Source organism: Microcaecilia unicolor, chromosome 10 (genome assembly GCF_901765095.1).
Source record: "Microcaecilia unicolor chromosome 10, aMicUni1.1, whole genome shotgun sequence".
NCBI classification, from domain to species: Eukaryota; Metazoa; Chordata; class Amphibia; order Gymnophiona; family Siphonopidae; genus Microcaecilia; species Microcaecilia unicolor.
In genome coordinates this window covers 30,238,411-30,254,855 of record NC_044040.1, presented here as the reverse complement: position 1 = coordinate 30,254,855, position 16,445 = coordinate 30,238,411, and the positions used below count along the sequence as shown (strand labels likewise).

Here is a 16,445-nt window from a genome sequence, read left to right as displayed (position 1 = left end):
TAAAACTTTTGTAGTAAAGTTAATTTGAGTTTATGTTTAAAAAAAGTTTTTTGAGGTTAAACATGGTGTAGTAAGAAGTGGCGTAGCCAGACCTGACATTTTGGCTGGGCCCAGAGCTAATATGGGTGGGCACTAATATCTATCTATCTATCTATAGATAGATAGATATAGATAGATATATATATATGCATGAGTAGTGCGCCCTACTTCTAGCATTTTTCCTCTCTTTCCCTCCTTTCATCCAGCATTTCTCCTGTTTCTCTCTCCATCTGACCAACCAAGGTCTCCCCCTTGCTCCCCTTCCTTCTCCCCAACAGCTTGTCTCTCCCCTGCCCTTTTCCATGTCCCCTCTTTCCATTCATCTTTCTCTCTGTACCCTTCTTCTATCCAGCATCCCAACTCTTTCTTTCCATCCAGCATGTCCCCTTTCTCTCTCTCCCTTCCACCAACATCTTCTCTCGCACTCCACCTTCTGTCCAGTGTCTCCCGCCTTTCATCCATCTCCTCTCTCTTCCTCCTTTCATCCAGTGTCTCCCCTTTTTCTGTCCCCATCCAACATCTTTGATCTCTCTCTCTTCCCCCCCCCCCCATGCAACATACACCCTGACACACTATCTTCCTCCTCCTCTTCCAAACAAAATATTTTCCTCCACCCCAGCATCCACGTACCTTAGTTCCCCAGGACCCCAAACGGCTGCTGAGATCAGCTCAACTGCATCCCTTCTACACGCTGCCACTGTGAGCAGCCTCAACAAAAGAAGAAAATGAAGCACAAGGCCGCAGCAGCCTTCAGGCATGCGCTGTCGGTCTGCCGGTCCTCAGCCTTTGTCGGAACAGGAAATTGACGTCAGCGGGGGCAGAGGACGGCAGAGCCGACAGCGCATGCCTGAAGGCTGCTGCGGTCCCACGCTTCATTTTCTTCTTTTGCTGAGGCTGCTCACAGAGAAGCAGCGGCGGCGGAGGATCATCGCAGCGGCAGCGGGAGACTTTCCCGCTTTGGCAGGAGTGCGGAAGATGACCTGCCAAAGTGGGAGTGTCCCGCTGAATGTGGGAGACTTGGCAGGCAGGCGGGCGGGCGGGCCTTAGCCAAGATTGGGCGGGCCTGGGCCCACCCAGGCCCACCTGTAGCTACGCCCCTGGTAGTAAGGGCTTTAAAGTGAATGCTCTGGCATTTTTGAACCAGTAAGGGCCATTTTCTAAATTTTAGCCCGACTCAGAGCTATTTGCAGCATTCTTCATTTTCTATAGTTTTTTGCACTTCTTGCCAGCATTGGTCATTTTGTTAATATCTTAAGCTCTTATGTTTTAGAACTGAGAGTTTGCTTTGTTAACCTGAAGAAGCCAGCTTTATGGTGAAACAGGTCCACATTGGTTTGCGTACAAAGGTCTTACTGACCTTTGTGAGCTGGTCACCCTTCCAGACTCCGGCCAGGGCTGACCCTGCTTAGCTTCCTCCACACACACACACACACACACACACACACACGGTCACGTCTGGGCTCTAGCCTTCTCGGTAACTCACAGGATTCTGTCTCAAACACTGGGGAGCTTTCTGCCTCCTCTTCTCCCTTCACAAAACGCTCATCAACACCAGGCTTCTTATCATTAAGGGTTTTATTAATGGCCATTTAACATACTCCTCATGGTTATTTCTTCTTTAACATCAACATTTCTTTTTCTTTAACATAAACATTTCTTCAAGTCAAACATAACAAAAAGGCACTTTACTCAGAGCCTGCTACTTAAACCCTTCTTAAGACAGTTCCTCAAACAGTCAAACAAAAGAATTTACTTTCCTTCTCAGAGCTGTCACCTTTTCCAGAGAGAGCTTCCCCAGTGTTTCCATCTACTTCCTACAGCTTTCCACCACTCTCTTAATAAAGCTGCCTGCAACCCTCTCACACCTGGTTCAATTTCCCGATCAACTACTGGCTTCTCACTCTCCTGCCTAGAGTCCTCCCCCTGACTCTGATTCCCTTGCTGCTGCAGTGCATTCTGGACCTTGTAGTTTCCCGCCTCATCACACCTATTCTGGTCATTTTGAAGCACTTTAAATCTCTTTAAATAAAGGATCTTGCAACTACAAGGATTGTTCGCTGGCTTTAGAGTGTCAGTTCTTTTTCATTGAATTTTCCACTGCATACATGAAGGATTTGAACAATCTTTTTAAATTGTCTTGATGTCCGTGGGATTCATAACGCTATGGTTTGAGGAACAGTTGAAGTACTAGCGTTTCAAAGTTTTGATTTTTCTAAATAAACATCTTTGTAACTTATCTGGAGTAGTGGTAAGAGACCCCTATTTTGTGGACACCATGAACATAGGCTGCTTCCAACAGTGACCAATCTAGACCACAAGTACCTGGTAGAATCCCAAAGAGTAGCTAGATTCTATGTACTAATCCTAGGGATATGTAGTGGCTTTCCCCGTGTCTTAATAGCAGATTATGGAGTTTTCCTCCAGGAACTAGTCCAAACCTTTTTTTAAACCCATTGAGGAGGTATTAGGTGAACCAGAGCTAACTGCTAAAGTGACGGTTAGCACACAGTAAGTACCGTGCACTAACTGCAGTATGTAGTTCACACCGAGTCTCTCTCTTTCAGGGTTTCCTCACCATTTAAACATGACTGTTTCTTATTTTCTCATTTCTCATCTGTTTGCAACAGCAGAAGTCAGTTTCAACAACCTACTGCAACAAAAAGGAATGTTATTAAATTTCAAGATATCTACACTGGTTCTATCAAGGTATATCCAATCTAGGATGACACACCTAACATTTTTTGATCAACATATTTTGGCATTATATGCTAAGAATGATATCCAAGTGATAAAACTGCAGGACATGTGGAGGTATGGAAGAAGTGCTGTGGGTTAAACTGGACAGAGGGAAAGGAAAATGTATCTATATCAGAGTGATATACAGACCACCCTCACAGTTGGAGGAAATGGACAGGGACATAACTGAAGACAGCCGCAAGATAGCTAGGACATGGGAAGTACTACTGATAGGTGACTTCAATATGCCGGACGTTGATTGGGGTGTCCCGGCTGCGGGGTCGTCTAGAAGCAAAGAGATCTTAGATTCCCTAAAGGAAGAACTGTTCCAGCAGTGGGTGACGGAACCGATGAGGGATGGAGCTGTTCTAGACCTGGTGCTTACGAATGGAGAGTATGTTTCTGACGTCAAGGTGGCAGACCATTTGGCATCTAGTGATCATCGTATGGTATGGTTCAATATTAAAACAGAAGAGAGGGCTCATTCAAGATTGAAGGTCCTGGATTTCAAAGGAACTAACTTTGCTGAGATGGGGGAATTTCTCAAGGAACAGTTAGCGGGATGGGAACAGCTGAAGGATGTAGAACAGCAATGGGCAAGACTGAAAGGAGCTATATTAAAGGCAACTAACCTTTATGTTAGAAAATTACATAAAAGTAAGAGGAAAAGAAGGCCTCTCTGGTACTCGAATGTAGTAGCTGAAAAGATAAGGGAAAGGAGGCTAGCCTTTGCACGTTATAAGACGACTCAGAAAGATGAAGACAGGAGAGAATACCTAAATAAGCGAAGAGAAGCTGGAAAAGCTATCAGGAAAGCGAAGCGGCAAATGGAGGAAAAGACAGCTAATACAGTAAAATTGGGGGACAAGACCTTTTTCAGATATATAAGTGACAAGAGGAAGTGCCATAATAGCATTGTGAGGCTCAAAGCTGAGGGAGAGAAATATGTGGAAGATGTTAAGGATAAAGCTGAACTGCTTAACGATTATTTTAGCTCTGTGTTCACGAATGAAAGACCGGGGGTAGAGCTGCAGAAAACAAAGGCTAAAGGGGATGGATGTATGGTAGACCAAGACCCGTTTACGGAGGACTGTGTTCGTGAGGAGCTTGCCAAACTAAAAGTAGACAGAACAATGGGGCCTGATGGGATACACCCGAGGGTGCTTAAGGAACTCAGAGATAGTTTGGCGGCTCCGCTGACGGACCTTTTCAATGCTTCCTTAGAAACTGGAGTGGTCCCAGTGGACTGGAGAAGGGTGGATGTGGTTCCTTTGCACAAGAGTGGAAGTAAGAAGGAGGTTGGAAATTAGAGACCTGTCAGTCTGACCTCGGTGGTGAGTAAGCTAATTGAAATGCTTCTAAAGAGGAGGATTGTGACATTTCTTGAACTACATGTTATCAATAGAAATCAAACAAAATAAAACATGGAAAAGAAAATAAGATGATACCTTTTTTATTGGACATAACTTAATACATTTCTTGATTAGCTTTCGAAGGTTGCCCTTCTTCGTCAGATCGGAAATAAGCAAATGTGCTAGCTGACAGTGTATATAAGTGAAAAACATTCAAGCATTGCTATGACAGTCTGACAGGGTGGGAGGATGGGGGTGGGTAGGAAGTATGCATGGGGACATCAAAGTATATCTTTGGTATTCTAACAGGGTGGGTGTGGACAGGTGAGGGGAGGGTGATCAACAGAGACATACAGCTTTATGGTTTATAATGGGCTAGGAACCCCAGGTCCTTGTTAAGTCCTTTCTGTTGGGTGTTAAAATATTCAATCATTCTGACTTCAAAGGTCTTACGTTCTTGTATGGTTTTAAAGTTACCTTTGAGGATTCTCACTGTGAAGTCACTGGTGCAGTGTCCTGGTCTTGTAAAATGTTGCCCAACAGGCGTGGGAACCCTGCTGGCACCAGCATTGTTTATATGATGTCTATGTAAATTGAATCTTGTCTTAAGCATCTGGCCTGTTTCTCCAATATAAGACCTTTGAAGTCAGAATGATTGAATATTTTAACACCCAACAGAAAGGACTTAACAAGGACCTGGGGTTCCTAGCCCATTATAAACCATAAAGCTGTATGTCTCTGTTGATCACCCTCCCCTCACCTGTCCACACCCACCCTGTTAGAATACCAAAGATATACTTTGATGTCCCCATGCATACTTCCTACCCACCCCCATCCTCCCACCCTGTCAGACTGTCATAGCAATGCTTGAATGTTTTTCACTTATATACACTGTCAGCTAGCACATTTGCTTATTTCCGATCTGACGAAGAAGGGCAACCTTCGAAAGCTAATCAAGAAATGTATTAAGTTATGTCCAATAAAAAAGGTATCATCTTATTTTCTTTTCCATGTTTTATTTTGTTTGATTTCTATTGATAACCTTAAGAGTGGACTAACACGGCTACCACACTCCTCTACTTGAACTACATGGAATGCAGGACCCGAGGCAGCATGGCTTCACTAGTGGCAGGTCGTGTCAGACGAATCTGTCTGTCTTCTTCGATTGGGTGACCAAACAGTTGGATGTGGGAGGGGCGCTTGATGTGGTATACTTGGATTTCAGCAAAGCCTTTGACACGGTTCCGCACAGGTGACTGATAAATAAATTGAGTGCCCTCAGTATAGGACCTAGAGTAACTGATTGGGTTAAAAATTGGTTGAATGGTAGGAGACAGAGGGTAGTGGTAAATGGAGCTTGCTCTGAAGAAAAGGATGTGGTCAGTGGAGTACCGCAGGGATCGGTCCTAGGGCCGGCTCTTTTTAACGTCTTTGTGAGCGATATTGCAGAAGGGCTGTCTGGTAAGGTTTGTCTCTTTGCGGATGATACTAAACTCTGCAACAGGGTGGACACCCTGGAGGGTGTGAATGACATGAGGAAGGACCTAGCGAAGCTAGAGGAATGGACCAATATTTGGCAAGTAAGGTTTAATCCCAAAAAAATTCAGGGTCATGCACTTGGGTCACAAACATCTGAGGGAACGGTACAGTATAGGGGGTGAAGTGCTTCAGTGTGCGAAGGAAGAGCGGAACATGGGGGTGATTGTGTCTGATGACCTTAAAACTTTCAAACAGGTAGAAAAAGCGACAGCCAAAGCCAGAAGGATGCTTGGGTGCATAAAGAGAGGCATGACCAGCAGGAAAAAGGAGGTGATAGTGCTGTTGTGTAAGTCTCTGGTGAGGCCCCATTTGGAGTATTGCGTGCAGTTCTGGAGACCGCACCTACAGAAAGATATAAACAGGAAAGATATAAACAGGATGCAGTCGGTCCAGAGGGCGGCTATGAAATAAGCGGTCTTGAATGCAAAAATTATAGGGACAGGCTTATGAACCTCAACATGTATACGCTGAAAGAGAGGAGGGAGAGAGGAGACATGATAGAAACGTTTAAATATCTCAAGGGCATTTATGTACATGAAGAGAGCCTTTTCCAAATGAAGGAGATCTCTGGAATGAGGGGGCATATGACAAAGTTAAGAGGGGATAGGCTTAGGAGTAACCTAAGGAAGTATTATTTCACAGAAAGGGTGGTGGAGGCGTGGAATGGCCTCCCGATGGAGGTGGAGTCGAGGACTGTTAAAAAGGCATGGGATAAGCATGTGGGATCGCTTAGGAACAGGTAGAATTGGGGGTTACAGAGGATGGGCAGACTGGATGGGTCATATGGCCTTTATCTGCCGTTATGTTTCTAACCTATGAGCTGAATTTTGACAGAACGTGTTGCAATTAAGATCTCAGTCAGTAGAGGGCACAAATGTATAAATGTTTTAGACATTTAAGCCGGCAAGTTGAAAAGAGTCACTCATATGCAATAAACAGCAAGATTTGTAAAAACAAATGTCATTGGCATCTTTTAGAATGCAAGTAGTAGAAATTTACTGTGGAATAGCAAAGACATTTGACAGAAGTCAAGCAAATTTAAGTAGGGAAGCAGATGAAATATAAATAAGTTCACTTATATATGATTTGTTACTCCATATTCTCTTTTGCTCACTATCAAGGTGTCCTTAGTCAGATATTAGATAGCTAACTTGATATGAACAAACTATCTTGAAATGAATGTACTGAATACATTTTATAATTAAGCTTATGATTGTTGTACCACATTTATAGAACACGGAGTGTGAATGAAGATTATAACAACCAGTGGAGTAGCTACAGGGGGGGGCTTCAAGGGCCCAGGCCCCCCATCCCTATCTGAGGCCCCCTATCCTGGTAGCCAAAGAGTTGCCTGCATAGGTGCCCCGTATAAGAAGCCAGTCCGAAGCCCAAGCCCAAGCAATTCAACCCCTTCTCTTGCCACCTTACTCCAGCCAATGTCTGGGGCTGCTGGTATTTCTCCCTTCATTCCCCCCTTCCCCAGTCTGTTTTACCATACTCTACCAGTAGCAACACTGCAGTGATCAAATTGGGCTGCTCTGGGGCCTTCCCTGTGACATGCCCTGCCCGTGTGAAACAGGAAGTGGCATCAGAGGAGGCAGGGCGCATCCCAGGGAAGGCCTCGAAGTAGTCTGATTTGATTGTTGCGGTGTTGCTACCTGCAGCAATCAGAGTATGTTAGAATCGACTTGGGGGGGGGGATGAAGGAAGAGAAAGAAATACCAGCAGCCCCAGACAGTGGCTGGAGTAAAGTGGTAGGGGAGGGGGCAAGGGGTTACATTGTTTGGGCATGGGCTTCGGACTGGCTTCTTATATGGGGCACCTATACATGCAACTCTTTGGCCACCAGCGTAGGGGGGCATGGGCCAAGGCCCTTCTCCTCATAGCTACGCCACTGCTTTGGGGCCTCTCCTCCTGTGACATGCCTCGTCTCCTCTGATGCCACTTCCTGTTTTGTGTGGGCAGGGTGTGTCACAGGGAAGGCCCCACAGCAGCCCAGTTTGATCGCTGCAATGTTGCTACTGGCAGCAATCAGAGTATGTTAGCGGATGGGGGTGGAAGATGAAGGGGAGAGAGGCTCGGGGAGGGGGGATTTGAAATATGCTACTTGACCAGGGGGAGGGGAGAGAAGGAATGGGCAAGAAGGGGTACCGCTGGACCCCGGGAAGGGGGAGGTGGAAGGAATGGACAGGGAGAGGTACTGCTCAACATGGGGAGCGAGGTGCAAGAGATGGACAAGGAGAAGTGCTACTGGTCCTGGGGGAGAGGAAGGAAGGAATAGGGAGAGATGCTGTTGGATCCAGGGGAAGGAGAAAGGTACAAACAGGAAGAGGTACTGCTGTAAAGGCGGGAGGAGGAAAGAATAGACAGGAAAAGGGCAGAGGTGCTGCTGGACTCAAGGTGAGAGAAAAGGAAGTGTCAAATAGGGAGAGGTGTTGGACCCATGATGAAGGAGATGAAGGGAAGCTGAACCAATGGGGGGGTGGAGGGAGGAGAGAGATTGAGACAGGACTGGGAGAGGGGAGGAGAGTGAGAGAGATGCTGGATGGGATGAGGGAGAGACAGAGAGATGAGGGAGACAGGCACCAGATCAGGGGAGGGGAGAAAGGGGCCCACAGGGAGAGATACTGTCTCCAGCATGAGGGGTATGAGAGGAATGGAAAAGGAGGGGTGGGATAAGGAAGACAGAGAAGAGATGTTTTGCATGGAGGGAGCTTAGGGACAGGGACAAGAGGGGCAGTGCTAGATGGAGAGAGGATAGGGGGCACAGGAACAATGCTGGACATTGGGGGAGGGAGATAGGGGCATAGAGGGGCAATGCTGATCACAGGGGAATGGAAAGGGACAGAGGAGCAGATGCAGGGCAAAACAGAAACACAAATAGGAGATGCTGAATAGGATGGATAGGGAAGCAGAGGGAAGATGGATGGTAGACAAGAAGAGACAAAATGTCAAAAACTGAGAAAAGTAGAAAACAGACACAAGGGCTAAAGTAAATGATAAAACAAAATGCTCAGACCACATTATCCTGTTTTCCAAACAGTGGCCAAGCCAGGTCACAAGTACCTGGCAGAAACCCAAATAGTGGCAACATTCCATACTACAAATCCCAGGGCAAGCAGTTGCTTCCCATGTCTGTCTCAATAGCAGACTATGGACTTTTCCTCCAGGAATTTGTCCAAAGCTTTTTTAAACCCAGATATACTAACTGCTGTTACTACATCCTCTGGACACAGTTACAGAGCTTAACTATTCGTTGAGTGAAAAAAATATTTCCTCCTATTTGTTTTTAAAGTATTTCCATATAACTTCCTCGAGTGTCCCCTAGTCTTTGTACTTTTGGAACGAGTGAAAAATCTATCTACTTCTACTCGTTCTACATCACTCAGGATTTTGTAGACCTCAATCATATCTCCCCTCATCCATCTCTTTTCCAAGCTGAAGAGCCCTATCCTCTTTAGCCTTTCTTCATACGAGAGGAGGTCCATCCCCTTTATCATTTTGGTCGTTCTTCTTTGAACCTTTTCTAATTCCGCTATATCTTTTTTGAGATACGGTGACCAGAACTGAACACAATACTCAAAGTGCGGATGCACCATGGAGCGATACAAACGCATTATAATATTTTCTTTCTTATTCACCATCCCATTTCTAATAATTCCTAGCATCCTGTTTGCTTTTTTTGGCCGCTGCTGCACACTGAGCAGAAGATTTCAGAGTATTAACTACAACGACACCCAGATCTTTTTCTTGAGTGCTGACCCCCAAGTTTGACCCTAGAATCAGGCAACTATGATTCGGATTATTCTTTCCAATGTGCATCACCTTGCATTTGTCCACAGTAAATTTCATCTGCCATTTGGATGCCCAGTCTTCCAATTTACTAAGGTCTTCCTGCAATATTTCACAGTCTGCACGTGTTTTAACAACCTTGAATAGTTTTGTATCATCTGTAAATCTGATTACCTCACTTGTCCCGATCTCCATATCATTTATAAATATGTTAAATAGCACTGGTCCCAGTACAGATCCCTGCGGCACTCCACTGTTCACCCTCCTCCATTGAGAGAAATGACCATTTAACCCTACCCTCTGTTTTCTGTACAATAACCAATTCCTAATCCATACCAAAACCTTGCCTCCTATCCCATGACTCTTTCTCCTAGTGGGTAAAATTGTAGTAGTAATTTTAAAAATAAATTTTTTGCATGTGTATGCACATAAAAGGCCTCTGATAAAATTACCCCACAGGTAAAAGTACATGCTTGAAATAACCATGTGCTTTAACTTCAAAACTAGGTGACCTGTAATAATGTTACCTTCCATGAGGTTTTACCTGCTTGTATAAAGTTCACTTCTGTGAGTAAAGCACGGGTTTACTTGTGCAAAAGGCTTAAAAAATTATCCTGATAATGTTATGTGGCTAAGAAGTTATGCAAGTTTTTTTGTATTCTTTCTTATCAAGCTTTGTAATTCCTTTTGGTTTTATGTTGCTTTAGTGTTGTAACCCAGCCTTGCCTGTACTGATTTGGTGGTATATCAAGTCTCAAGCGATAAACACCTAACCATGGTATTACAAACATTTTCTGACCTTACTGTTAACAAGATGCAACCACTGTTCTATCAGATTATAGACTCTGTCCAAATGGTCGGTGAAGTCATGAGATATTTTGAACATTTTGTATGAACAACACTTTGACATTTGCAAAAAGAAAAAAAATGGTAAGATCACAAAACTTATGTGCACAACTACTATAAAACAAGAAATACAGAAGGTTATTGCAAAGAGAAGCTCACTGCACAAAGCCATGCAAAATTACTAAAGTAAGAGCATACAAACATTTCATAGCTTTGCCCACTTGGTGTCATACTTACTCGGTTTGGTCCTATCTCATACATATCTAATTTACATTAAGCACTTCCTTCATCTGTGGAGAAGAAAAATAAACTGATTACATACACTTTATTTGTTTTTTTTAACTGACACTGTGCTGGGAATTAAACTCGGGCACCACTGCTACTGAGCCAACTCAACTTTGATTTCTACAATATGGGTTAGATTCTATATACGGCGCCTAAAAAGTGCTATTCTATAAGCCACGCTTAAAGTTAGGCGTGGTTTATAGAATAGTGCTTACACCCAGAAGTTGCACCTAACTTCAGGCACAGCCATTTGCACCAGCTAAAATGTGGTGCAAATGTACGTACCTCCATTAGGTGTGTATCCCTGTTATTCTATAACAATGTGCATTAATTTTAGGAACGTACTCCTCCCATTTCCACACCCCCTTTTTCAGATCGTGTGTAAATTTTAGACACGGATCTCGTGCCTAAAGTTACATTCATAAATAGCAATTAAATCTAATTAGTGACAATAATTGCTTGTTAAAAAGCCAATTATTGGTACTTACTGGCTCATTATTCAATTAAATTGCATGCACAAATTGGGTGCATGCCCAAATTTGTGTGCACAGGTTTTAGAGACTTTTATTGAATTAGGGGATATGTGTTTTCATCAGCCCAGGAAACAAGTATGCTTTTGTTCACTAGGGTGCAAAGGATGACAATGAAATTCACTTTTCCCTATTTTCATTTATCCTCTAAACATGGAAATAGTTCCTTTTGAAAGCAATGAAAACATGTTTCTGATGTACTATAAATGGAAAGGGATTACATTAAAAAGTTAAGCTAAGCAATGAAAAAGAGTAAAATAATGATACGTATCAAATTTATATCCTGCATTATCTTTAAAAAGAATCTAAGCGGGTTACAACAATACATATATAAAAGTATAATACAAAACAAATACACATAGTTAACAGTTAAATCAGTTTTGTTTTAAAATATCTCATACACTTTGATGAAAAAAGAACCTATTTCCACATTAAGGAAACATTTAAAGGCAAGGATACAATAATAAAAAAAAAATAGGTTTTGAAAATATGAAAGCTTATAAGGCTGAACAAATTGGACAAAACATATACTAAACAAATACTGCAGTTTTGCTAGACAGAGGAGCATGATGTGCTGTTTAGTAAAATAAAAAAAAAAAAAAATGTTCATTACTCAATACAGTATATACTTTTATCAAATGCTTCCTTAAAAGAATGATCTTGTAATTTGTCAATCACAAGTCCATAGTTTAACAGCTATAATAATAAATTGATAGGCTGATTTACAATCTTGCTTCATATACACTTACTAGAGCGGTGCATAAATTAAAAGGTTTATATCAAACTCCTTTATTCAGGAAAGACTTGTAAGATACCTAATTTTAAAGTACTGGCATCGTATTTAGGAAGTAGTTACTATTATGCATAATAGGGCACATTTTTTGCCAAATACATATTAAATGGCAAAATTGTGTGTTATTTTCCCTTAACTCACCTTTTTAGTGTAACATGTTTAATTATGAGATGCAAAACATCTTATGCCAAATGAATAACACAGCTTGCATTTGACCTTGCAAGTTGCATTATTCATGGAAAGATAAAGCCAGTTAGCAAATTCCACCTCTCAGACTACCAAGCTACTAATAGAAGGCTTGATGGTCCAGAGGAGCCTCTTAAAGAGGCCAGTGATGGTATACTTGCATGCACCACTCCTCTCAATCAAAGCTTCAATCCAACCCCAATAAAAATTCACCAATTCTTATCTGACCGTCTGACCAAGCAGCAGTACCATAAAACTATGCAGAAACATAAAATGTACATTCTCTGTATCAGGTCCATTACTGTTGAGATTCTGTACATCTTTGAGGCAGTTTAAGAAAGATCTAAAAACATATCTTTTTTTTCTCCAGGCTTTTAAAGTCTGATAATTTTGAGGTCTCAATAGTGCAGGTAATGTTGTATTAGGATTTATTTGGTTTTGTATTTTTTTTAATCTGTATTTTATTGTGAATGTTCTACTGTGAACCGCTTAGTAGTTAAGCGGGGTATACATTTTAAAATAAATAAATAAAATAAACTGTCTTTAGAGATTGCATTTACCATCTTGAACCTGTGCGCCAAGATGATAGGAGAATCTGGGGATTATTCCTGCCCTCCACTAGCCACCAGGGAAACCATTGGCAGGTGCCACATTGAGACCTATTTCCAGGGATGGAAAGCTTGAAGTTGAGGTGGTGGGGGGATTAAATTTGGGGCCTCTGATAGGGGTGAGGGTGGATGTATTTGTTGCTGAGGAGGGATAGGGAGTGAGTAATTTTTTCAGGCACCAGCTCATTACCACACATTAGAAACATAGAAAGATGATGGCAGATAAGAGCCAAATGGCCCATCCAGCCTGCCCTTCCACAGTAACCACTAACTCCTCCTTTTCCTAAGGGATCCCACATCTTTGTCCCACGCTTCCTTAAATTCTGACACAGTCTTTGTCTCCACAACCTCCACCGGGAGGCCATTCTACATATCCACCACCCTTTCCGTAAAAAGAGTATTTTCTTAGATTCTTCCTATTTCCTGTTAAACATCATCCTATGCCCTCTTATTCCAGTTTCCCTTCATTTGAAAAAGGCTCACCTCCTGTATATTAAAGCCACTGAGTTATTTAAATGTCTCTATCATATCTCCTCTCTCCCACTTCTCTTCCAACGTACATATGTTGAGGTTCATGAGCTATCACTATATGTTTTATGACCGAGACCACTTACCAATTTGGTAGCCGCCCTCTGGACTGACTCAATCTTGTTTATATCTTTCCGTAGGTGAGGTCTCCAGAACTGCATGCAGTATTCTAAGTGGGGGCTCACCAGAGACTTATACAAGGGCATTATCACATCTTTTTTCATGCTGGTCATCCCTCTCCTTATGCACCCAAGCTTCCTTCTGGCTTTGACCATTGCCTTGTCTACCTGTTTGGTCACCTTAAGGTCATCAGGAGCACTTCATTCCCCTATATTGTATTGGGCCCTAGGATTATTGTAACCCAAGTGCATGATCCTGCATTTCTTAGCATTAAATCTTAGTTGCCAATTTTCGGAACAAGCTTCGCTAGATCCGCCTTCATGCCATCGACTCCCTCCGGGGTGTCCACCCTATTACAGAGTTTGGTATCATCCGCAAAGAGACAAACCTTACCAGACAGCCCTTCTGCAATATCACTCACGAAGATGTTAAAAAGAGCCAGCACTACGACCAATCCCTGTGGTATACCACTCATTAACATCCCTTTCCTTGAAGCAAGCTCTATTTACCACTACCCTCTGTCTCCTCCCATTTAACCAGTTTTTAACCCAGTCGGTCACTTTAGGTAACATACCGAGGGCATTCAGTTTATTAATTAGTAACCTGTGCGGAAACGTGTCAAAGGCTTTGCTAAAATCCAAGTACACCACATCTAGTGCCCCTCCCACATCCAATTGTTTGGTCACCCAGTCAAAGAAGCCAATCAGATTCGTCTCACACAACCTACCTTTAGTGAAGCCATGCTGCCTCGGGTCCTGCAGGCCATTCGATTCGAGAAACCTCACGATCCTCCGCTTCAGAAGCATTTCCATTAGTTTATTCACCACTGAAGTTAGACTGACAGGTCTGTAATTCCCAACCTCCTCCTTACTTCTGCTCTTGTGCAGAGGGCCAACATCCGCCCTCCTCCAGTCCTCCAGAACCACTCCAGATTCTAAGAAAGCATTGAAGAGGTACAACAGTGGAACTGCCAAACTATCTCCGAGTTCCTTGAGCACCCTCGAATGTATCCCATCAGGCCCCATTGCTTTGTCTACTTTTAATTTAGCTAGCTCCTCATGAAACAGTCCTCTGAGAATCAGTCCTGGTCCACCACACATCCATCCACACCAGCACCCGCTCTCCATTCCTATAGCCAGGAATACACAATATTCCCGGCTGCAGCAACACAAAATGAAATTTATTCAAAGACTGCAGTTTTGTTCAAGTTTTCCAGTGAGGTTTACATAGGCAATATGATAGTTTGTTGATGACTCTATATGTCCATACTAATTGCTGTAGTTGAATATATACCTTATCTAAGTCAGTCTTTATTTTCTTCCTTTTGTGGTTATCCACCATCCTGGGCAGATTTATTACATTTGTATCCCACATTTTCCCACCTATTTGCAGGCTCAATGTGGCTTACACAGTACCGTAAAGGCGTTCGCCAAGTCCAGTAGAGAAACAAATACAGGGTGATGTTGTGGTCGAATAAAAAAAGTGTGTTCACCTATTTATATATTCACTTATGCATGTGTCTAAAATAGTATGTCTTTCCTTATTTATAATAGACAGTTTAGTTGATTTTCTAAAATATTATCAACCATATTCTGATGAATTCTAATATATGCTTTCATTCCTATTTGTTTTATTAAACAAACAACATGTGTGGCTGTATCAAAACTTTTCTATATTTATTTTTTCCTTCAGGTCTTTTCCTCTCTATTTTCACAATCAACTGGGGGGTTTTTTCTGTAAGAAGAAAAAGAACTATTATTTCAAAAGAAAATTAATCATAATTGAATCTCTGAAAGAAAGGACCAAATGGATACCCCTGAAGGAAAAATCTGAAAGGAACAGAAAAAATAGCAGTGGTTGTTATAAAACTATAGCTCATTGTCCCCTCTAGCTATAAAGCGAAGATACTTACCTGTAGCAGGTATTCTCCAAGGACAGCAGGCTGATTGTTCTCACATGTGGGTCGACGTTCGCGTCGGCCCAGGAATCGGCATTTTGCAAGCAATATATAATCAAAGTTATGCCAGAGTCCTGTGGTGCACGTGCAGCGCATGTGCAGACAACTTCCCGCCCATCGCGTGCGCGTGCCTCCTCGGTTTAATCAAAAAGCATAAAAACAAATAACAACTCCTCCAAAGGGGAGGTGGGCGGGTTTTTGAGAACAATCAGCCTGATGTCCTCAGAGAATACCTGCTACAGGTAAGTATCTTCGCTTTCTCCGAGGACAAGCAGGCTGCTTGTTCTCACATGTGGAGTATCCCTAGCAACCAGGCTCACTCAAAACAATGAACATTGGTCAATTGGGGCTCGCAACGGCGAGGACATAACATAGATTGACCTGACACCATAAACAACTAACTGGGAGTGCAGCCTGGAACAGAACAAAAATGGGTCTGGGGGGTGGAGTTGGATTCTAAACCCCGAACAGATTCTGCAGCACTGACTGGCCAAACCGACTGTTGCGTCAGGTATCCTGCTGAAAGCAGTAGTGAGATGTGAATGTGTGGACTGATGGATTAGGGAGTAGAGTGACTGTTCTCTGCTCTACTCCAGGCTCACCCCCTACCCTGCCTCTTCCTTACAGGTTGCTTGGGACAAAGAGGCTGAAACAAAGTACCCCTGCAACTCTGGAATCTGAAAAGTGACAGAACTGTATCCCAGGCCATTCCCCCAGAACAAGGTATCTTTCAAAGATATCACCATAACAGGGAAGATAGGGCATCCTGTTAGCGAGGTTGCAATAGAGACCATAGTAGACCAGGCATCTTTAAATAAAAAGCAGACAGATTTTCAAGATTGCAAATTATCACTCTCAACTGCTGAGCAAATTGTAAAAAGGAACAACAAACATAGTTTGAAATGTCAATATGCAAATACTTGAAGCCTAAGAAATAAGATGGAATAGTTAGAATATATTGCACTTAAAGAAAAATTAGATATAATAGGCATCTCTGTGACCTGGTGGAAGGAGGATAACCAGTGGGACACTGTCATACCAGGGTACAAATTATATCATAGTGATAGGGAGGATCGAATTGGTGGAGGGGTAGCATTGTATGGTAAGGAAGGTTTTGAATTGAACAGACTAAAA

The 16,445-nt window shown here is 42.7% G+C and overlaps 1 protein-coding gene across 1 annotated transcript in view; it reads right to left on the bottom strand.

Moving 5' to 3' along the window:
* The window catches only part of LHFPL3 (LHFPL tetraspan subfamily member 3), a 92,767-nt gene that overhangs the window by 5,949 nt on the left and 70,373 nt on the right, over positions 1–16,445 (bottom strand). Inside the window, exon 3 of the mRNA XM_030216429.1 lies at positions 10,542–10,594. Coding sequence (XP_030072289.1) covers positions 10,578–10,594 — 17 coding nt within the window. The 3' untranslated portion in view covers positions 10,542–10,577. The remainder of the gene's footprint in view (positions 1–10,541; positions 10,595–16,445) is intronic.